At 38.7% G+C, this 24,729-nt stretch overlaps 1 protein-coding gene across 2 annotated transcripts in view; it reads left to right on the top strand.

Moving 5' to 3' along the window:
* LOC145986613 (uncharacterized) overlaps window positions 1-24,729 on the top strand; it is a 76,462-nt gene that overhangs the window by 31,395 nt on the left and 20,338 nt on the right. The window contains exon 4 of one of the 2 annotated variants that reach the window (XM_083120834.1): window positions 1,645-1,760. The exons of the other annotated variant lie outside the window; for it this stretch is intronic. Within the exon in view, the coding sequence (XP_082976960.1) occupies window positions 1,645-1,648 (4 nt within the window). The 3' untranslated portion in view covers window positions 1,649-1,760. Of the gene's footprint in view, window positions 1-1,644; window positions 1,761-24,729 lie in introns of those variants that run through there. 2 annotated transcript variants of the gene reach the window in all.

Here is a 24,729-nt window from a genome sequence, read left to right as displayed (position 1 = left end):
GAACGTAAACTTCCTGACGAGTCAACCCTTCGAAAGTGATATCTTCCACATTCCTACAAAGAAACTTTAGAATCAATTAGGGCAGAAGTAGGCAGTTCCTATGTGTGGATTTCCATCGAGGAAACAACTGATGCTTTGGGACGGTATGTAAGTAATTTCATTGTTGGAATGCTAATTGCTGATTCTCCATCTACACCACATCTCATTGCATGCAAAGTTCTAGAGCGTACTAATCATTCCACCATAGCACGATTTGTGAATGACAGTCTTAAATTGTTGTATCCGGATGGCGTACAAGAAGAGAGAGTTCTTCTCATGTTCACAGACAGTGCGTCATACATGTTAAAAGCTGCTACGGCACTTAACGTGTTTTATCCTAACTTGATCCACTTTACTTGCTTGGCACATGCTCTCCAACGCATTGCTGAGGAGGTGAGAGGCAATTTCCCGGAAGTCAACCAACTTATTTCTTCCACGAAAAAGGTGTTTCTGAAGGCACCACAACGTGTGCAAGTTTACAAGGAACAATTGCCAGGTGTACCACTTCCTCCGGAACCTATTCTTACTAGATGGGGCACTAGGATCCGGGCAAGTAAGTTTTACAACGAACATTTTGAAGAAGTGAAATCTGTGCTTGACTCATTTTCGGCGGACTCAGCTGTATCGGTACGCACTGCTCAAAATCTCTTCAAGGACACCAAACTTGCTTGCGATATGGCATACATAAACAGCAATTTTGGTTGGATTGATACAAGCATAAAAAAACTTGAAACTGTTGGGCTTCCTCTCCTGGAAGCCATGGATATATATGAGGATGCAAGAAAGAAACTGTCTGCTGTTGGAGGAGATGTGGGAGAGAAAGCTCGAAGAAAATTTGACGCAGTGACTGAAAGAAACCCAGGTTACGTCAGCTTATTTACAGTGAGCCGCATTCTCAATGGTGAAACAGTTAACCCTCCCCAATGATATTTCTCCCGACCACATTCACCTCCTGAAGTACGCTCCGGTTACTTTTGTGACGTGGAGAGAAGTTTCTCTGCTAACAAGAACATATTATCTGATCGGCGACAAACATTTACTTCTGAACATTTGGAAATGTACCTGGTAACATAATGTAAGTTAAATAATTAAATACAGTGCCTGCCCCAAGATCAAAGGTAACCTGAATTTTTGTAGGTCCTTTTTGAGTGAAATATTTGGGCAACGAAAATTTACTACTGAACATTTTGAATGGTACCTTGTGACATTGTATATTAAATATTGAATATATTCAAATTGTGGTTAATATTTTTGCTCTATAAGAACATAAAAAATACTTAATGTAAGCATTGTAATATTGTAACTTCAATTTTTGTAAGTCTTTTTGAAATAAACATATCCCTTTGTGAGGAAAAAATGTAACAAAAATAGGAAGTAACGTTTGGAATAAATATTTATAGTACATATTTCATTATGAATTTACATATTTTTTACATATTTCAGACATTTTTATTACATATTTATGTACATATTGTAGGGGTTGATATTACATAAAAATCCGGGCTTTAGTAATAAGTGAAATAAATTAAGCTTGAAAATCACACCATATTTACTTGGTGTTTGTTTGGTAACAATGGAAAGAAAATTTTCATTTTTTTCTTTCAGTTAAATCTTAGGCCAGCCGCACACCGTATCCAACACGACGAGTCATTTTTGTTGCAAACCAACTTGGGGAACGTTAAACATGGGGCTCTTATGGGCCTCTGCACACCAGACGAGACATTTGACTCTAGTCACGTTGCGATGTTTGCGACAAAATTATGAATTTGGTATCACAAGGAGCAGCTTGCGACAAAACAATCTGCGCATGCGGAAATCCATTGAATTCAGCCACAGACCGGAAAACTATAGGCCCAAATTTCTGAACTGGAGGACAGTATCATGGCAGCGATATTTTTATTTAATTTCAAATTAAGTGTGATTGATTGTATTCAGACATAGGAGATCGCCAAAACAGAAAATCTGGATGACCAGATTAATGTTGGTGCAGAAAATGTTCGTGTTCAACTTGTGTGAAGTACGACATTTAAGAATGTGTGAACCTGCTAATGGCGATTGCATGGATTTTTAACATCTAACTACTAATAATTCCTTTATTTAACACGAAAATGATGTTTATTGTGATTTGTATGTCCGTAGGCCTAATGTTGTGCATACGTTGTCGGAAATTGTGCAATTCAGTGGCATATTCTAAAAATTATGTATCATTAACCTGCTTCCGAAATTATAAAAGACAGGCCTAGACCTATTGCATTCATGGACGAAATCTGCTATCAGATTTTGGCTAACAAAATGACTTGTTGTGTCGCTTTGTGAATCGCCATGTTGCTTTGTGACTCCTCGTGTTGCATTGCTTCATGTCTTTTTGTGACTCATTGTGTCGTGTCCTGTCGGATCCGGTGTGCAGCTGGCCTTAAGAACATACACTGCTGGACAAAAAAACCGGACACTTGCATTTTTTGTGATAACGCATAAATTCTGATTCGAAGGCTAACTAAAGGTTGCAGAAATTATTGGAAATAAGAAAACCTGAATATATTCAACAGAAGGCAAATTAAAATTTATTGTTAATAAGATAAATTAGAACAAAAACGAAAGTTACAGAAAACTACCAAAAAAAAAGAAGAAGAAAGGAAATCTTACCAATATTTTTTTTTAATATTGTTAACTGGTACTGGTGGGGTATATAAGCTGTCTAGTAGCAGGTGTTATCTCCCCTGGCATCAATTACAGCTTGTAACTGCCATGGACTTCGAATAAGGTTTGCAATCACTTCTTGGTCCAATTGCTCCCATTCTTCTTGAATAGCAAGTCTTAGCTCTTCAATTGTTTCTGGAACTATTGCGTGGTTTCTGATGTGTCCCAGATGTGTGAATTGGTAAGATTTCCTTTCTTCTTTTTTTTTTTTTTTTTTTGGTATTTGGTCTAGGAATTAATTCGTGCGGTTGTTACGCACACATTGAAGCTGTAGTTCAAACACAAAATACATAAGAAAAATATTGTCCATCGCGAGCCACCACTTTCGCACATCTGTCAGGCAAGTTACGGATTCCGTGGCGAAAGAAGTCCTCATCCTTTGAAGCGATCCAGTCAGAGACCCATTTTTCGATATCTTCTGAAGAAGTGAACCGTAGTCCAATGAAATCGTTATTCATGCAATCGAACAAGTAGTAGTCCAAAGGAGCAACGTCTGGTGAATACGGCGGGTGGGGTAAAACTTCCCATCCGACATTTTCTAAATAGGTTTTGACCGGTTTTGCGACATGTGGGCGAGCGTTATCATGTTGAAAAATAAGTTTATCATGTCTGTTCTCCCATTCTGGTCGTTTCCTGGCCATAGCTTGCTTCAAACACATTAATTGTCTTCGATAACGTTCTCCATTAATAGTTTCACCCTGTTACAGCAGCTCATAGTACACCACACCTTTCATATCCCACCATATGCACAGCATAACCTTTACACAGTGAATATCTCGTTTCGGTTGTGATGGACCTGGTTCACCTGGCTTCACCCAGGCCTTTTTTCGTTTCGGGTTCTCGTAATGGATCCACTTCTCATCGCCAGTAACAATGCGATGCAAAAACCCCTTTCTTTTCTGTCTTTGAAGCAGCAATTCGTAAATGGTTTTTCGTCTTTCAACATCTCTGTCTTTCAATTCATGTGGAACCCAATGTGACATCTTTTGAATCATTCCCATGGCTTTGAGGCATTTGGAAACTGTTGTTTGATCAACGCCTAATGCTTCTGCAAGTTCTTCCTGCGTTTGACACGAATCCTGATCGAGCAGTGCTCTCAATTCTTTGTCTTCAAATTTTTTTGGCTGTCCAGGTCGCTCTTGGTCTTCCAGGCTGAAATTACCACTTCTAAACCGTGCAAACCACTTCTGACATGTTCGCTCAGCTAGCGCATGGTCACCATACACTTCCACCAAAATACGATTACTTTTGGTAGCACTTTTCTGCATGTTAAAGTAATGAAGCAGAACACCCCGCAAAAACACTTTATCTGGCACGAACTGCGCCATGTTCAGTTGACTACAAAATGCTGATGTTGACATGTCAATAAACTGCCCTATACTACGAACGATGCACGCTGACAGGAGTTTTCAATGCATGTGTGGATACACGGAACTGTGGGACGATATGCTCGTTACGCCATCTCTTGTCCAGGTGCACGAATTAAATCCTAGACCAAATAGTTTTCTGTAACTTTCGTTTTTGTTCTAATTTATCTTATTAACAATAAATTTTAATTTGCCTTCTGTTGAATATATTCAGGTTTTCTTATTTCCAATAATTTCTGCAACCTTTAGGTAGCCTTCGAATCAGAATTTATGCGTTATCACAAAAAATGCAAGTGTCTGTTTTTTTTTCCAGCAGTGTATGTTCATAAGGCCAGCTGCACACCGGATCCGACAGGACACGACACAACACAACACGACACAATGAGTCACAAAGTGACATGAAGCAATGCAACACGAGGAGTCACAAAGCAACATGGCGATTCACAAAGCGACATGACAAGTCATTTTGTTAGCTAAAATCTGATAGCAGATTTTGCATCCATGTATTCAATAGGTCTAGGTCTGTCTTTTATAATTTTGGAAGCAGGTTAATGATACATAATTTTTAGAATATGCCACTGAATTTCACAATTTCCGACAACGTATGCACAACATTAGGTCTACGGACATACAAATCACAATAAACATCATTTTCGTGTTAAATAAAGGAATTATTAGTAGTTAGATGTTAGAAATTCATGCAATCGCCATTAGCAGGTTCACACGTCCCAGACGTGCTCTATCGGATTTAGGTCTGGACTTTGTGGTGGCCATTCTAATCACGTAATCACAACTTTGTCCAAGTACTCCGTGACAATATTCACAATGTGAGGAAGTGCATTGTCATGCATAAAAACAAAGTCCGGGCCTATGAATGGTGCGTATGGTACTACATGATTTGCCACACATTCTGTAATATACCTGCAAGCTGCCATTGCCCCATTCTCTAACAGAACCAACTCTGTACGGCCTTGTAAAGAGATACCTCCCCACACCATGACACCACCACCTCCAAAGGGTGTTATTTCAACGAAACAACATTGTGCATAACGCTCATTAGTTCTATACACATGTTCAAGCCCGTCTGATGAACATAGGTTGAATTTTGACTCATCAGAGAATAAAACCTTTTCCTACTACTCCACATTCCAATGTAAGTGTTTTGTAGCAAATTCCATTCTTTGCTTCCGGTAACGTGCTAACAACCTGGGACCTGTAGCCGGCCTCCGAGATGATAAACCACTTTCATTCAGTCTTCTACGAACTGTTCGTGAAGAAACCACAGCTCTATGAACATTTCTCAAATGCTGTGCCACAATATTTGAAGTCGTACGATGGTCTCTTAAGAGTATGATATGCATTAAACTATCTTCCCGTGCTGTTGTGCATCGTTTCTGACCAGAACCCGGTCTTCTACCATAGGAACCAGTTACATCATACCGTCTGAGAGCTTCATGAATAGTACTTCGTGCTATATTTAGCACCCTAGCAATATAGCGCACACTAGGACCATCATCACGAAGAGCTACTGCTTTTACTACCTCTTCACGTCTCATTTTCAAGCTAACAAACTTACAATGCACTTGCAAGAAAAATAGCAGCAATGACAATGTAAATAATATATGTCACTATGAACCAATATTCGTGGCGCTCTAGACATTAAACAAAATAACATCAACAGGAATTGAAAATCAATAAATTAAAACAAAATTGCATGAATTTGATTTTGAGCCTACTAGGTATTCCAAATAAGTAAATACGAGTAAATAAATAGATAAATAATAAACTGAGAAACTATGGAAAATGTTCAATAATGAATGTTCAATTGATCAATACTTAACTGAGAGCATAATTCATAAGTAATTTCAATTCAGATGTCAAATATTAAGGTGTCTGATTTTTTTGCCCAGCAGTATATTTAGTAATTTCTCTGATCTCTCTCCCATGGTGAATTGTGTCTTTCTCAATGTTCAATATGGAATTCTAAAAAACATTCATTTGGGAATGCAGGAGAAGCAAATAGCATTCACTAATTTGTTCCTAAAAAAAAGTTTGAGAATAGCAGGACATTTGCTACTGATAGAAAGTAAGATTATAATGTTAACAACGTAAAATGCTAATACACCTTCTGCAGGTGCTATCTTCCGCTTATCAGAAATGTCAGTTGAAAAGTAAGTTGTAACTTTTTGTGATGTGTCTGCAGATCTCTTAAATATTTGGAAGATTTGGCATGTTGCTCAGAAACTTTTATATGTGAAACCAATACAGTTTTACACTGTGCACAAAATTCATCTTTCACAGCCTGAAAACATGGATATTTTTTCTAACTCTTCACTAAATTTACACAGTCTCTTTGTCATTCTTCTTTTGAACTAATACCCCGGCCGGTTCAAATCCGGGAACTTTTGTAATGGAAGCGTCCACGGTGCCCACCCAGCGTCGAATGACATGTGTACCTGGGGGAAACCCTGGGGGGTAAAGGTGGTCAGGGGCATGATGCTGATCACATCACCCCCACTGGATCAAGAAAGTGTGAGGCCCCTATACGCCTTCATGGCGTGGTGCTAAGCACAGGGGAGCACTTTACCCTTGCTACAATAACTTTAAACTAGTAGTGTTTTTCTATTGCGGTAATACAATAGTAGTGAAATTTTAGTAGTTCCATCCCTACAACTTGCTACAATAACTTTAAACTAACAGCAATTAACAAAACATGAAGACCAAAGTAATTTATTTTACATGAGTTTTCATTAGTACCAATACACTGGTGACAGAATTACAATACGGTGGCCCCTGTGGCAGAGTGGTTAGCATATCATGTTACGATGCCAGAGGTCCCAGGTTCGAATCCTGGCGTGGATGTTTGTGAGTGTCCATTCATCAAGTTCATCATGTCATCCCTCATCCCCATTTTCGCAAATTAGCCAAAAGTGGCACAAGAAGCGAAGTAAATTAAAGCAAATCATAACAAGAATTACAATTCTTGCTGTCACACTACTAACTACTACTATCTAGTGGTTTTGGTCTTAACTATTGGTAACTTTGTCAGATTTAGAGAATGTGAATGCCAGCTAGGAATACTTCCAAGAGACAATAGATATATACTGACTACCAGAAATGTGATTATTATGCCATTCATATAAATATGAACAGGACACATTGCACTAGGCCCAAAAATGGAACAGCCCTGTTTCTATGGGTACAGTGTGACGTGGATTGATGAGGGAAGCAATTACATCTCTATTAATACCTGGAGAGAATGAGCCTCAAAGATGGAATGATAGGAAATGCTCTTTGTGGATACATGAAAGGAGGGGGTCCTCCCCTGAGCCATTAGGCCTGCACCATGCCTGTTGAGTAGAGAGCCCAATTGGTCTTGGCTCCGAGTAATTGCTTGACCTGGGTAAGACCCAATATTTTTTAAGTCTACTTTATGCACAGAAAGGCTAATTGAGACTGAACCTACAGTTTAAAGAGGATTCCGCACCACTATGTGCCTCCACCGGGTATAGAACCCAGGACCCCTTGATCACAAGGTGACAATGTTACCACTATACCATTGGGGAGGTACAAAAGTTGTAAATGATATAATCCCATGGCTTTCCGTGAAATTATTTGCACCCTATTAAATTAATATTGATTTCAGCCTGGAAAAAAAAAAGGATCTAAAGTTTTCTTGCTTGCTTCACTCGCAATTTATGTTTGTTCGCTGTAATGCATTGTAAATCACCAGAGAGAGAAATAAGACTTGTCTTCATTGATTTTCTTTTAAATGCATGAACAATAGTTTTGAGGAAAGGGAGCGTGCACACTTGAGAGACAATTTATGTAATTCTTGCTCTTGGTTTATTGTGAGATGGATGAATTGGTTGTGTAATGTATTTAAATAATATATGCTGTATATAATATTTATTAAAGAAACTTTGAATACGTACACAATTTAGTGTCCACGTCAATCCACGTTTCATATATGTGAAACATATATCGTGCATGAAACTTATGTTAATGCAAGAAAAGAATTATATTTGGAATGCATTTATCAAGCATTTTCTGTCTTTCAAAAATAGTTTATGTGCTTGTTATCCGTTATTAATGTGAAATTGAATGTTACAAAAAAATTAAAATTGTTTGTTCAAACACAAATGCTTTAGCACAAACTTCTACCCCCCTTTGTGCGTAATGTACGAGGATAATAACGTCATTGATACTACCACTACTAACAGAAATAATAATATTGGTCCTGGGTTCGAATTCGGGCTTGGGCATTGATGTTTGCGAGTATCCATTCATCATTTCCATCATGCAATCGCTCATCCCCATCTTCGCAAATTAGCCAAAAGTGGCACAAGAAGCGAAGTAAAATAAAGAAAATAATAATAATAATAATGTTATTAGTAACATTATTATTATTATTAACATTATATTTATTAACATTGTTATTATTATTATTATTGGTACGTATATCCTGGTACTTGCCCCACCCCACAAAAATTCGTGGTTGTGCCTCTTATGTAAATCATATTTAGATATACAGAATATGAATATTACAAATACATGTGATTTAAAAAAAAACACGTAAGTAGCAGTAATAGTAATATAATAATAATAATAACAATAAAAGTTTCTATGACTATGCCCCCCCCCCCCCCCCGGAAAAATATCCTGTGGGTGCCCTTGCACACGTCCCACTTCACCACAAGCATAAATTGTAAGTTATTCGCAGTTTTATTCACAACTTCTAGCAGGTCCACTATTGGTACTCCTGATTGTTCCAAAGCAGCTAGCAGCATGAAGAAAAGAATCTTTTCACATTTTTTTACGAAATAAAGTGAGACATATAATTGTAAAAAATTTAACAACATGAGTGAACATGGGAGTAAGGACAAATCCACTTCGAAAAGGGCTGTATATTCCTTGAAAAAGCGAAAATATGCTGAATATGACAAAACATCTATCAAAATATGCTCTATAACATAGAAATGGCCAAAATATGCCCTTAAAAAGAATCTCAATTAATTTCTTCATAAACTGAATTTCTATGTATTTATGGAACACATCATCCATACAATAAAAAATGCTAAGTCATGTAAATCCTAGCCTAATGATCATGGTCTTGTTTGGAAGACCTTTGTAGCTATTTTTAAAACCAATTCTGTAAATTTACATTGCAAAATCAATTTTATGCAGCTTAATATTCAATGGAATAGTGAAGTCTGGATGTCCTGTCTCTATCCCACTCGCAGTAACAGCCTGCAGATTCCACGTGCGTTGAATTTGTTAGCAGTCCGAGTGACAACAGTTTGTAGGTGCCATCTGACCAGTTAAACTATGCAGCTGACCAAGAAGTTGGAGAAGAGCAGCTGCAAGCTTTGTTTACACTTTGCAGGTGTGATTCATTATCATAGCATACTTCTTACAGAGAACAGGAGAGAGGGATCGGAAGCATCGGTTCCTTTGATCTTCCTGTCCCTCGCATGGCAGGCAACGTGATTGCTGACCAGATTTCGCACCTAGCAGAAAAGGTTTCATATTTTTAGCTCAGTAGCTGTTGAAAGTTCCTGTGCTGATATTGTTGTCCCAGACATACAGATTATTCCAGTACGTACAGTGCTTATGCAAGTAGAAGCTGTCACGCCTACTGGGCATGCCGACTCTAAGTACAGCTGAAAGTCTGAGATCATCACAACTTTTGGCTCAAAGACTGGAACACACAGGTTAGAAAAACTATTAAAACAGTTTTACCTGACGAAGAAACTACCCACATCATCTTGGAAGAAAGTGCCGTAAAATATGATTAAGTATTAATGTAGTTTAAAACATGTAAGCCACCATTTTTTTTAATGCAACATAACTGTACATAAGGTATTGAAGCTTCAGGTTTAAACAAGTAGAATGAGAATTATGAATCATATTTTCTAAATCCAAAGAAATATTGAATCAGATCTAATACATATTATATTTCAAACACTTGGTCGAAGCTACGATAACACCATCTGATACGAGGCGCATCCAGAAAGTAAGTTTCCCTATTTTTTTTTAAAAAAAACAACACAGTTTCAGGAAACCATTTATTGGCAACAGGTACAGCAAAGATTCAGCTATTTTTCAACATAGCAACCACCAGAATTGAGACACTTGTCGTATCGTGGTATCAACTTTTGGATCCCACTGTCGTAGAACTCTGCCGCCTGTGAATGGAACCAGCGTGTGACAGACGTCTTCAGTTCTTCGTCATTGCCAAAACGCTCACCGGAGGACAGGAATTTCTTGAGGTGCAAGAAAACGTGAAAATCGCTGGGAGCCAGATCAGGACTGTAAGGTGGATGATCAAACAACTCCCAGCCAAATTCCGTCAAAACAGCTGCTGTGCGCCGAGCCGTATGTGGACGAGCATTGTCATGGAGGAGCATGGCGGTGGTTCAGTGATGATTTGGGCAGCCATCTCCTGGTATTCTGCCGGACCCATCATCACCCTGTATGGACATGTCACTGCCAGGGACTACGTAACCATTTTGAGTGACCAGCTGCATCCCATGGTGCAAACTTTGTTCCCAGATGGCGATGCCGTGTTTCAAGATGACAGAGCCCCTGTTCATACAACTAGTCCAGGACTAGTTTGATGAGCACAAAGATGAAGTGCCACATCTGCCATGGCCTCCATAATCGCCAGACCTCAATATTATTGAGCCCCTGTGGTCGGTTTTGGAGACCAAGGTGCGAGCTCGCTACCCACCACCATCGTCTCTACAACAACTTGCAGCTGCTTTAGAGGAAGAATGGTACAACATCCCTTTGACAACCATACGCGACCTGTATTTGTCCATACCACGTCGACTGCAGGCCGTTCTGCGTGCCAAAGATGGTCCTACTCAATATTAATAAAAGTAATGTGCATTTCTGCAGGTGTTTCCATATTTTTGTCCATCCTCTGTATATAACAAGCCTACCTTTGCATACAAATATAATTAACTGGATCTCCATTCAAAGTCAACGTGGAAGCCTCGTTGGCTTGGAAGAGTAAGAAGAAAGTTCAGGGGAAACAGAAACGGAACACCGTTTTTGAAGAAGATGTAGCAAGCAGAAAACACCAGAAGAAAGAGTACAATTGCCCAGGTTGTAATGAGAAGTACAGCGATCCTCCAGTAGAGGATTGGATCCAGTGTTCCACATGTGACGAGTGGTGGCATGAAAATTGCACCTCGTATGAAACAGGAACTTTTATTTGTGATTTGTTTTAGCGATTCCTAACCCAAGTGCAGGACGGGAGTCACTGTGCCTAATGTGAGAATGCCACGAGAAATGTATCCCATATGATAGAAGAACTTTTTAAGGTGATTTGTGTTTCTTTTTATACAAACGTGACTCTATGTACTTGATCGCAGTCTTACCCCGCGGTGCGTGCAAGACTACGCATTTGCATGGTCACGGTTTTGTAATTGTTTCATGCAGAAATATTGTTCATTCAGCTTTCGGAAACTTACTGTGAGTTAGCAAAGGATAGTGCAATGTGTATTGTTTTTTTCATATGTTTCTGTAGTTTCATAGCTTGAATATAAAATTATGAACTCAAACTGCGCAGTCTTGCCCCACCTTACTCTATTCTTCAACAATAAACACTCTTTCCTGTGTAGAATATGGCATTTTGAAAACACACACACACGACGTCAGCATAAGTAGGCACAATCTGGAATGCCGTTCGCAGCAAACAGCAACCACCTAAGGCACAGAAAACAACAATTGATACATGTTCCTCGGATACCCACATTTCAGGGTTGCAAGGTGTATGTAATTTATTGCATATGTTCGAGAATAACCAACTTTCTCCTTTGTTGTTAAAAGTGCCTTAGTGTGATAGCCTGGGGTGAAACACGTCTGTTAGTGACACGTGACAGCAACAGTGTTGCCAGTGTCCCTCGTAATATTGTGAAAACATCGATTTTTGGAACAGCCCATTTATTCCCTTGTGCAATGTTTTTGAAACTTCGTCAAAGTTTTTTTTCTGTTAAATTCAATAGATGGCCATCCAAATTGTTTGTTGGTATTGTGAAATGTTGCAATAATTTACCTCAGTGAGTTCTGTGCATCAATACACACAATTTGCAAAAAAAAAAAAAAAAATATATCCGCCTTTGGCAACACTTTGCTTATTTGTTATTAACCTTTTGGGTCTCAAGCGTCTCGATCGAGATACGTAAATGTAACCCTCGCAGTCCCAAGCATCTCCATCGAGATGCTGTGTCAAGGTCGTAGTTTTTACGTTATAACTTTTCTATTTTTGGCTAGAATTTTGATTTTTTTTATATATATTGTTCCTAACACATGTATTTAACAGAAATGTTTCTTGCACCTTTTTTTTTCTTCATGAAAATAGAGGGGAAAAGGGACTTCTCTTTTGTGTCTCTTTTCAAGGGAAAATTTTTGCCGACAAAGGAAGACGGGCTTTGTTGTTCTAAAGCAATGCTTTTCACTCCCACCTGATAACTGCATTGGAAGGAAGCTTGTTTATCAGTATTGATGTCAAAATGAAAGTTTTCCGTGAGGGCGCAAGCAGGGGGTGGGGGGTGGGGGAGAAAGAAGACTGGTTGTCGAATCTGCATTGTGAGAATGGAATTTCGAAGTGCGCTGAAGGAAACCTTTGATTTTTAGCACAAGTGTCCACAAGTTGCAACACATGTTACCCTGCATTGTCTAAAAATAGAATTTCAAGCAGCTGCAAGAATCGGCGCTCATTTTTTACTGCGTTCTAGCTTTTCGTCCATGAAAGTTGTGCGTAGGTGTGTCGTTTTGTGCCCAAGTGCGAGGACATTTTTTGAGTGAAGTGACATAATTTTTTAAAAATATTTTTGGGGGTTTCCTCCCTTCCCCCTCCATATATACGCCGAATTTGTATAAATTTTGCATTTTGTGCATTTTGATATTATTTTTTCGGTGGGGGGGGCGGGGAAAACACCATTTTTTTAAAAAGTATTTTTTAGGGGATTTCCCCCCTTTCCCCCTCCATATGTACGCGGAATGTGCATAAATTATATATCGTCTGAATCTGTGATTCATTCTGCGTACAACGGTATATCTTTAATATCTCTAGGGCATTTAGTTTCTGAGCTATGGTCATTTCAATGTAACTCTGCATTTCGCTCAATTCCCGAAGCTTGAGACAGTGGCGTACAAGCCTTTCGTTTCAGGGGTACAAGTCGCGTAATATTGGTCATATGACAATGATGAAAATATTTTTCTGTTTCTTACATGCCAGCGATAATTTCTATGTGCAGTTTGAACTTTTCATATCCTTTTTTTCAGGGGGGGGGGGAGAAACCCCCTATTTTCTTTAAAAATATATATTTTTCAGAGGATTTTCCCCCTTTCCCCCTCCATATGCATGCCGAATGTGTATAAATTATATATCGTCTGAATCTGTTATTCATTCTGCGTACAACGGTATATCTTTCATATCTCCAGGGAAAATAGTCTCTGAGCTAAAGTCATTTCAACGTACTGCTGCATTTTGAAGCTTGAATCAGTGGCATGCCGACCATTCCTTTTGGTGGTACAACTCACGTTACATTGGTCATATGATAATAATGCAAATATTTATGTGTTCCTTACATGTCAGCGATCATTTCCATGTGCATGTCGACACTTGTCATGTATTTTTTCTTGGGGGGGGGAACCCATTCCCCCTGAAATTTTGGAATTTTGAAAGTTAGCCCCCTCCCCACTGCCACATATACGCCGAATTTGCATAAATTTCATATAGTCTGAATCTCTGGTTCATTCCGCGTACAACGGTATATCACTCATCTCTCTAGGGCAATTAGCCTCCGATCAACACTCATTTAATTGAAACTCTGCATTTTGCTCAAAATCGGCTCGGGACCAAGGGGGGATACATATGAAAATGGCCTTGGGACTCAAAAGGTTAAAACATGCATGTTCTTACATACGTTTCTCTCTCTAAATTTTCCCAATATACAGGTCATTCTCTTGGCAGAAAGCATTTCTTTTCATTCCATTTCGCTATTCCGTTATACGGTCGTAAACACCGGATTGCGTGACTTTTCAGACACACTGTATATAGGATTATTCCATGTCAAATCAACCAGGGTCTGAACCTTGACATCTCAGAAATAGATAATTTTTGATGCAGTGGTAGTACCAGTAAAGTTGACGAAAACTGCCAAATTTCTGTTTCACCACTCAAAAAGGTTTCTTAGCAACATGCCATGAAGGTGTTGTGACGATCGAGCAGTATGCAACTGTGCAGTAGCACATACAACATGGCCGCTACACTGTTGACTTGCACCGTAGTAGAGCAACAAAGTGTGATTCATTTTTTGTGATCAGAGGGAGTGAAACCTTCTGAAATCTACAGCACCACTGCTTTGTACACCTTCATGAAGAAGTTAATTACAATCCTAAAAATGAATATTGCAAACCTTAAAGAAATGTTTTACTTCTCTGATGGTAGTGCTGCACAATACAAGAACTCTAAGAACCTCTTGAATTTGTGTAACCATCCATAACCATCTTAGCAACATGCCATGAAGGTGTCGTGACGATCGAGCAGTATGCAACTGTGCAGTAGCACATACAACATGGCCGCTACACTGTTGACTTGCACCGTAGAAGAGCAACGAAGTGAGATTCATTTTTTGTGATCAGAGGGAGTGAAACCTTCTGAAATCTACAGCACCACTGCTTTGTACACCTTCATGAAGAAGTTAATTACAATCCTAAAAATGAATATTGCAAACCTTAAAGAAATCTTTTACTTCTCTGATGGTAGTGCTGCACAATACAAGAACTCTAAGAACCTCTTGAATTTGTGTAACCATCCATACGATTTTCAGTTAGAAGTTGAATGGCACTTTTTTGCTTCTGCTCATGGAAAGAGTGCCTATAAGGGGCTTGGAGGCACAATAAAGAGACTGGCTGCAAAATCAAGTATGCACCGTCCCTACAATAACCAAATCCTGACACCTAGCGAACTGTTCGACTTTGCAGAACAGAAAATTCTGGGGATCCACTTTGAATACACAACACTAACTGCTCGCTTCAAGGATGCTAAACAAGTTATAGGAACTTGTAAATTCCATAGTTATATTCCTAGATCACATAATGAATGAAATAGGATGTAAACTTTTTTTGAATGACATTGTTGGTGGAAGAAAGAAAGAAAGAAATACACATGGTGTCTGAAAGTGGTTTTCTCCAAAGGTCTTGTACAGCACCAAAATTAAATTCAGGCTACATCACTGTTGAATATGATGATGCATTGGGTAGCATATATTCTTGCAATACACGAGGACACAACCAACCTGAAAATTACATTCCTACACCCAAGTGGACCAACACCATCTTTTAACTACCCAGTTGTCCCAGACATACAGATTATTCCAGTACGTACAGTGCTTATGCAAGTAGAAGCTGTCACGCCTACTGGGCATGCCGACTCTAAGTACAGCTGAAAGTCTGAGATCATCACAACTTTTGGCTCAAAGACTGGAACACACAGGTTAGAAAAACTATTAAAACAGTTTTACCTGACGAAGAAACTACCCACATCATCTTGGAAGAAAGTGCCGTAAAATATGATTAAGTATTAATGTAGTTTAAAACATGTAAGCCACCATTTTTTTTAATGCAACATAACTGTACATAAGGTATTGAAGCTTCAGGTTTAAACAAGTAGAATGAGAATTATGAATCATATTTTCTAAATCCAAAGAAATATTGAATCAGATCTAATACATATTATATTTTAAACACTTGGTCGAAGCTACGATAACACCATCTGATACGAGGTGCATCCAGAAAGTAAGTTTCCCTATTTTTTTAAAAAAACAACAACACAGTTTCAGGAAACCATTTATTGGCAACAGGTACAGCAAAGGTTCAGCTATTTTTCAACATAGCAACCACCAGAATTGAGACACTTGTCGTATCGTGGTATCAACTTTTGGATCCCACTGTCGTAGAACTCTGCCGCCTGTGAATGGAACCAGCGTGTGACAGACGTCTTCAGTTCTTCGTCGTTGCCAAAACGCTCACCGGAGGACAGGAATTTCTTGAGGTGCAAGAAAACGTGAAAATCGCTGGGAGCCAGATCAGGACTGTAAGGTGGATGATCAAACAACTCCCAGCCAAATTCCATCAAAACAGCTGCTGTGCGCCGAGCCGTATGTGGATGAGCATTGTGATGGAGGAGCACAACACCTGCAGTAAGCATGCCATGCCTCTTGTTTTGAATGACACGTCGCAATTTCCTTAGTGTTTCACAGTAATGGTCAGTGTTCACCGTTTCACCTCTGGGGAGGAAGTCAATGAGCAAAATGCCCTTCCTGTCCCAAAACACGGTGCACATATAAGTTTGTTCCACATCACAAAAGAACCAGAAATGTAAGTTTTCTTTATTTATTCACACACAGAACAGCATGCTGTGAAAGTCGCACAATGCTTAATTTTGATTGTATTAAACATGAAAATTGTTAGAAATATCCTCACTTTTTTTAACCTTACAAAGATCTGTCCACTGGGGTGTTTTTAAAATAATCTTCTCCTACTCGTTTGTCACTGTCAAATAATGTCAAGAAATTAAATGTGTATATTGATATTTTATATTTCACAAAGCAATGAAACGAGATATACCAAACTGTTGCTATGGTGTGATTTATTGTCTGTGATGATGTGAAACACTGAGTTTATTTCTGTGTGACCAAGGAGGAGGGGGCAGTAGCACATGTGTCATTTCGCATTTATCGTAATCATAATCATCATTCTGCTATCATTTACAGTAATTTATTATTATGTTAGGTGTATTCAAACTTTTATATCTATAACTTAGATATCCATTATGGCAGTACTCACGATTTATTATTATTTATTATTGGGGCAACATGAAAAGTATGCTATTTTATCAGGTTAGAAACAATGAAAAGTTAAATTTTGACCACAGGTATGGGTAATATATTTGTGCATGACACCAGAGGCGCCCACCCATGATTTTTTCTAGGTGGGGGTGGAGGACAAGTACCAGGCTAATCGTGGAAAACAAGGAAATTTACTTTTTCAAAATGGTCAAGATGATTAACTTAATAAGGGACCAATATTTCCATTGTAATAATATGTATAAATCTTCTGTGATCAAAATGAGCTACAAATACTCAGTTCACACATTTCAACTTAAAACAGTTTTGTTATGTCTCTTGTGAATCATTTTTGAAACAACACGGGAGTCGATTTTTTTGGTTCTCTTCTGACCCCGGCAGACATAGCAGCAACCATGCCAGCGTAAGCTCCGCCCGCCTAGGGACAGAAATTCTCCAAAATTAGACCTCCATATGGTCTGTGCTTATCACCTTGCAGTGTAATCTATGTCAACTGACAAATGTAACAAAGACTGGATAGGGTGCAGTAGATTCTGCTAATTCACATTTGTATCTTATGTCACAAAGCTTCAATGCAAAATGTGTAGCTTCAGTTGCCATGTTTTTGATCTATTTTTTGCAAAATGGCATTCTCTTCACAGAAAACCAAGTATTGGGTTGGTGCGAATGAAATGTCCGCTTTGACGTCTGGTGAGAAACTCACCTCAACAACACAACACATGGATTGACTGAGGTCACAGGTCTAACGTCATAAACTCTGTATACGTCCAGCAAACAGGCTGGAGCACCCAGACAGTCAGGAGGCGGTGTGTTGCTGAACAGGGTCATCTGAAAGTGCACCATGGGGAACACACATTTGCGAGTGATTTGTCTTTACGAATTCAAACTGGGACATTCTGATCAGCAAGCCGTCAAAAACACCAACAGTGCATTTGGGCCAGGAATGGTAAATGAACGCACCATTCGCCGCTGGTTTGTCAAATTTCGTTCCGGTGACACAGCATTGCAAAATGAACCCAGTGGCCATTGACCAACATCATGGTCGGATGAGCTCCTCAGGAACCCCATGGAAGCGGACCCTCGGAAAAGTGTTCATGCCATTGCAGACGAATTAGGCATACACCATACCACTGTCATTTGGCGACTCCGTGCGATCAGTAAAGTGAAAAAGTTGGACTCATGGGTACCACATGATTTGACACCGGTCAACAAGACTCGCCGTCTGGAGGTGTGCAGTTCTCTGAGTGTAAGGAATAACTGGGATGGTTTCCTGCATCGGATTGTCACTTCAGATGAAAAATGGATTTGCTAAGACAATCATAAATGATCAGGACAATGGTTGGATCGTGATCAAAGTCCAGGGCGATTTCCGAAACCACCTCTCCGCCCACGGAAGGTGTTGTTGCTGGTATGGTGGTCTATGGTGGGTGTGATCCACGTCTTTCTCAGGCAAGGTGAAACCATCAATGCAAATTGTTACAGTGCTGAACTCCATGAAATGCACCACAAACTTCTCCACAAGCATCCAGCAATGGTCCACAGACATGGTGTCCTCATGTTGCACGACAATGATCGCCCACATGTCGCGCAAAGGACGGTGCAGGCTCTCCATGAGTTGCAATATGAAACCCTTCCCCATCCAGCATATTCTCCCGACTTCTCTTCCATTGACTACCATCACTTCCGGCATCTCGATCACTTCCTGACAGGGAAGACCTTCGCTGATGATCGGGCGGTGAAACATGCCGTTGAGGAGATCTTTGCGTCGCAGACTCCAGACTTCTTTCGCCATGGAATCCAATTGTTGGCTGAGCAATGACAAAAGTGTGTGGCTGCAGACGGCGACTATTTTGATTAACCAGGTATTGTAGTTTTGATTTTTTGGCCTTTGGCAATGACGCACCTGGGCCGGACATTTCATTCGCACCAACCCAATATATCAAATAACGTTGCGAATAAAATTCATTACTGTGGATCTCAAAATTAAACCTGTTCATGTGTTGTGCATTCAAGCATCATGAAAATTCATTGCCCTTGTCAATATAATAATAATTATTATTGCATGATGATTATTAATTTTGTACATGGACAGGACCCGCTAGAATAATTATATGTTTTAGAGAGTGTGTGGATCTACCTTTGCTGTAATAAGTGAGTGATAAACGAACAAGATATTGCATTAATGTCTTTCTTTTTTTTCTTCTTTTTTTTTACTTTTGGCTGCTATTTCCATAACAGTACAGTGGGATCCACAAGTATTGCTTAGCAAAATGTACTTGACTATTTTAATTTTTTCTTTCTCATATCTTACACGATTTTAAGTAACAGATAGCTTGTTGTCAGCAGCTTGTTTGTAACTTTGTTTAATTTCTTGAGGCTCTCAAAGAGAATTAATATGGTGATGGACAATTTGCTTGGTAATACTTATGCATCCCACTGTACAAAATTGTTTACATTTAAGTATGGGGTTATCCCATGCCAAATCAACTGGGGGTTTTACCTTGTCATCTCAGATTTAAATGCTTTGTGAAATGTGCCCATAAAATGAAACGGCAATTTTACAGAATTATTGGACACACAGTTTTCCTGGAATTTAGTTTTGAAAATTAAAAAAAATGAAACTTTTCCACGATCCTGGTTCACATTAATGCAAATATCTCAGTACCTGTTTCAGCTAGAAAGCTCATATTGGGCTCTTTTTAAAGCTCCTGTAAGGGGCTTATATATGATATGCAACATGACCATATTCAGAAGAAAACAAACTTTCAGTTGTTTCCAAATTTTTATTTTTGAAAATCTCAAAAACACAATCTTTGAAAATGTTTAAAAATATATATATATTAGAGAAGGACCTTTGTAAGCATGTGTTCAAAATTTCTGGATGGGATGATCATGGGAAGATAGATAAAAATTATTATTTCTGCACCACTCCACTGTAATACGAGGCGCATCCAGAAAGTAAGTTTCCCTATTTTTTTCCCGTGAAAGTAAACATAATGAGCCGTGTAAATTGCGCATGCGCAGCAGAGCTAAGACGTATCAATCATATGCCAGGCGGACAGATCCCGCCCGGCGCCAGTAGCGAGGCAGCAGTGGTCCGAAGTGGAAGCTCGTATTCCTTCTCCCGCCGCATGCCAGTAGCGAGGCAGCAGTGGTCCGAAATGGAAGCTCGTATTCCTTCTCCCGCCGCATGCGAGGTTCGGTCGGCGATAAAGTTCCTGAATGCACAAAGCATTGCGCCAAGTGACATTCATCGTTAGCTCTGTGAGGTGTATGGGCCGAACATTATGAGTAAGCAGATGGTGCGTCGCTGGTGTCGGCAGTTTTCGGAAGGTCGTCAAAGTGTCCATGATGAAGAGCGCAGTGGGCGTCCGTCCCTCATCACTGATGATCTGGTTGAGCTGGTGCGGCAGCGCATCGTAGAGAACCGTCGCTTCACGATTACGGAGTTGAGTAGCCTTTTTCCGCAGATATCGCGATCCGTGTTGCATGAGATTGTCACGCAGCGCCTGCTGTTCAAAAAATTGTGTGCCAGGTGGGTGCCGAAAAACCTGACACCCGAACACAAAATGAAACGTTCAGGAGCAGCACTGACATTCCTGCAACGGTACCATAATAACATTATTATTATTATTATTATTTTCTTTATTTTACTTCGCTTCTTGTGCCACTTTTGGCTAATTTGCGAAGATGGGGATGAGCGATTGCATGATGAAAATGATGAATGGATACTCGCAAAAATCCATGCCCAAGCCCGGATTCGAACCCAGGACCAACATTATTATTACTTATTAGTACTGGTAGTATCAGTGACGTTATTATCCTCGTACATTACGCATAAAGGGGGTAGAAGTTCGTGCTAAAGCATTTGTGTTCGAACAAACAATTTTAATTGTTTTGTAACATTCAATTTCACATTAATAATGGATAACAGGCACATAAACTATTTTTGAAAGACAAGAAAATGCTTGATAAATGCATTCCAAATATAATTCTTTTCCAGTGGTCAGAAGTAGCGAGCTACTTGTAGCATCACTACTGTAGCTAGCTACAAAATTTGTAGCTGTAGCGACACTACATGTTGAAAATTGTAGTTGTAGTGGTAGCGAAGCTACAAAATTCCTGTAGTTGTAGTGAAAATTTCGCTACCGCTACATTTTTTCTCGGCATTTTGAGGTGAATTTTGAATGTGGCAACAGCGTCAGAAAAAATCGACAATAACCCTTAATTTTGCAGGAGGTTCATAAAGACAGTCTATTACATGGAGATACAGATTATCTAGATTGTAGATTATAGATATCTGCTAGTGTTGCCCACGAGACGAGACTTTGACCTGTCTCGTCTCGTGGAAATGCTGTCTCGTCTCGAAAATATTCGTTTGTCTCGGGACACATGATCAATCTCGTCTCGTCTCGAATTTTTAAAAGCCTGTCCCATCTCGTCCCGTGGGCAACACAAATATCTGCGTAATTTATTTAATTAGTATCTGAAGAATTCAGATATCCAGATAACTAACTGACATATATGAATATATTCCTGCTAACAGCTACATTTTTTTTAGCTGCATCGCTATTTTGCCTCGTTTGCTGCACCACTGGAAAAAAGTGCCTTGTTTGCATCACCCCCCGGAACAAATCCTGTGGATATTCATGTTGTAAGAGACACCAAAATGTCATTAATTGCTGTGTAAGAGACAACTTGCAGCGCAAAAAAGGAGCAATGGAATATCCACTCCACTGACAAGGGAATAATGCCAGCAATAAATGGCTCAGTACGTTAACAGTATTGATCATCGTCAGTATATAGGATCTCACCAGCAAGAAATTATTGTTACAAGAATGATATAGTTTCTGGAATTACAATTATTTTCGCGATAGTATTTGTTCACAAATTTTAAAATTACAATACGTTTAGAACTCTCAGGTTTATATGACAGTTTCCTCAATCATTTTATCATATTGCACAAAGTATGTACGAGTTATTGACTTTCCTGCAGAAACGACAATTTTCTTTAGTTAATATACATAGTTTTCAAATTTATGTATTTCTCCTACTTTTGCGTCACTTTTCTGTAACTTTTGCTAATCATGACATCATCATCCTTCGCTGTTTCCTGCCTCTGGCTGGGTCGGCATAGAAGTCAAGCCTCTCCATTTTTCCTGGTCTTTCACAACTCCTCTCTTTCCAAGGTGTTCCAACCTTGTCTCCTAACACTCTCCACTATCTGCTCTTTCCACCGACATCTTGGTCTCCCCCTTGGCTTTATTCCCACTCCTTGTGCATTGTAAGCTCTTACTGGTAGTCTTTCTGCATCCATCCTCTTCATCTGTGCCTGATCTATTCTGTCCTGAAGCTTCACTACACACACTGTCTGTCGGATCTCCTCATTTCTTATTATATCCCTTCTAGTCTTCCCCAAAAGACTCCTTAGAAATTTAATCTCCACTGCCTGCATCTTTTCTTTGTCTCTCTATGTCATTGTCCAAGTCTCTGCTCCATATGTAATTATTATTCTTCGAACCCTTTGATATAGTCCACCACCATTCATTTGTCCTCTTCTGTTTACCTCCTCATCTATTCTTCCACTTCTCTCAATCATGACAATGAGGATGAATGGTTTATTTAATTATTCTGTTATCTATAGTCGCTTTCTGCCTTCTTCTTCTTCCATTAGCATCACAACCCTTTGTGGGTTTTAGCTTTCTCAGACAAATCATTCCAATCTTTCCTCTTCTTCGCCATTTCTTTCCAATTCGTAACTTTGAGAATCTCTAAATCTTCGCATACATCTTCAATCCATCTCATCCTAGGTCTTCCAATTGGTCGCCTTCCCATAGGTTTCCATTCTAGTATATGTTTTATAGTTCTCATGTTATCCATTCTTTGTATGTGGCCTAACCATTTAATTCTTTGACTTTTAATATATCGTATAATGTCTGCACCATTGATTAATTTTTCTAGTTCCACATTATTTCTTATTCTCCATATATCATGTTCTATCTGTACTGGGCCAAAGATCTTCCTTAAAATTTGTATCTCAAATATACTTAGTTTGTTTCTATCTTTCTGTGTTAGGGTCCAGGTTTCAGCAGCATATGTAACCACTGGTCTTATCATAGTAAGATATATCTTCATTTTTGTATTTCGTTTCAGAAGTTTCGATTTTAACAGGGATACATTTGCATAATAGGCCTTATTCTTTCATCTATTTCAGATTCTATTTTATTGTTTTCATTAAGTATAGATCCAAGGTATGTAAAATTACTAACACATTCAAAGGAGTAATTATTTATTGATATTGATCTATTATTATTCCTGTTTGTTCTATTAATATTCATGTATTTAGTTTTCTTTTATTAATTTGGAGTCCTACTCTTGCAGCTTCCTCTACTAGGCTTATAAACGTTTCTGAAAGAGCTTTCTTAGTTCTTGCTACAATAGCTACATCATCAGCATATGCTGTGACTTGTTTTAGTCTCGTACTGATGTCTGCTCTCACATCTATTTTTTTAATCACCGAGTCCAAAACTAAATTAAATAATGTTGCTGAAAGAGGATCTCCTTGGCGCACTCCTGTCATGACATTTAGTCTGATCTTGCATTTTCAATTTTAACTGAGGCTCTAGTGTTTTGAATTGTCATTCGAATTAATCTTACTAATTTATTTCGTATTCCAATTTCTTGTAACCTTTGTAATGTTGTTGGTCTATATATTGAATCGAAGGCTTGCTTGAAATCAATAAACAAGACATGCAAATCTATATCATATTCATAGCATTTCTCAAAAATCAAACGCATCATCAGGATGTTATCTATAGTACTTCTGTTGTTCCTAAATCCACTTTGATACTCTCCTATAATGTCTTCAGCATAATCAGTTAGTCTGATGTTAATTATTGCTGCAAGTATTTTATATAGGTTGTTTAATAGTGATATGCCTCTATAATTTTCAGACTGTTTTATCTCCTTTTTTAAGTATAGGGCACACTAGTGCTATGTTCCAATCATTTGGCATTTGTTCTCGATTCCATATATTAATTATAAGTTTATGTATTCTACGATACATTTCTTTTCCAGCTGCTTGTATAAGTTCACTATTCATATTGTCAATTCCTGGTGCTTTCATCTTTTTAAAGTTTTTAATTACTGTCTCCACTTCTTCGTATGTTGGTGCATCAACTAATATGTTTTCATTATCCTGCTGATTCATCGTATTCCAGTAGGGCACTTCTAAATCCTGGTTGTGTTGAACTCCCTGAAAGTGTTCTTTCCATCTATTCATTATTTCTGCTTGTTCAGTTAGGATTTGACCGTCTTTGGATTTTAAGTTTCTAGTTCTTGGTTTGTACTGTTGTGTTATAATTTCTGGGTTCGATAGAATTTTCTATATTCTTTTTTAGTATTTAGTTCTTGTAACATTTCTATTTGTGTTTTTACTGCTTGGCGTTTCTTTTCTCTACACATTTTCTTAGCATGCTTTTTCAGATTTTCATATTTTTCTCTATTTGCTCTTGTAGTTCTATTAAGACATCTATTTCTAGCTTCATTTTTTGCTTTAACCACCTTTTTACATTCTTCATCATACCAATCTTCATTTTTTCATATGCTTTGGTTCCTAAAACCTGATTAGCAGTACTATCTATGATGTTTCTTAAATTATCCCATTCCACTTCTGCATCATCTTCTTCTCCTGTTTCATCAAGTTTCGTTTGTATTTCTTGTCTGTATGTGTTTTGTATAAA

This window comes from Lepisma saccharinum, chromosome 4 (assembly GCF_977018435.1).
Source record: "Lepisma saccharinum chromosome 4, izLepSacc3.1, whole genome shotgun sequence".
NCBI classification, from domain to species: Eukaryota; Metazoa; Arthropoda; class Insecta; order Zygentoma; family Lepismatidae; genus Lepisma; species Lepisma saccharinum.
This window is presented reverse-complemented; position numbering and strand designations above follow the sequence as displayed.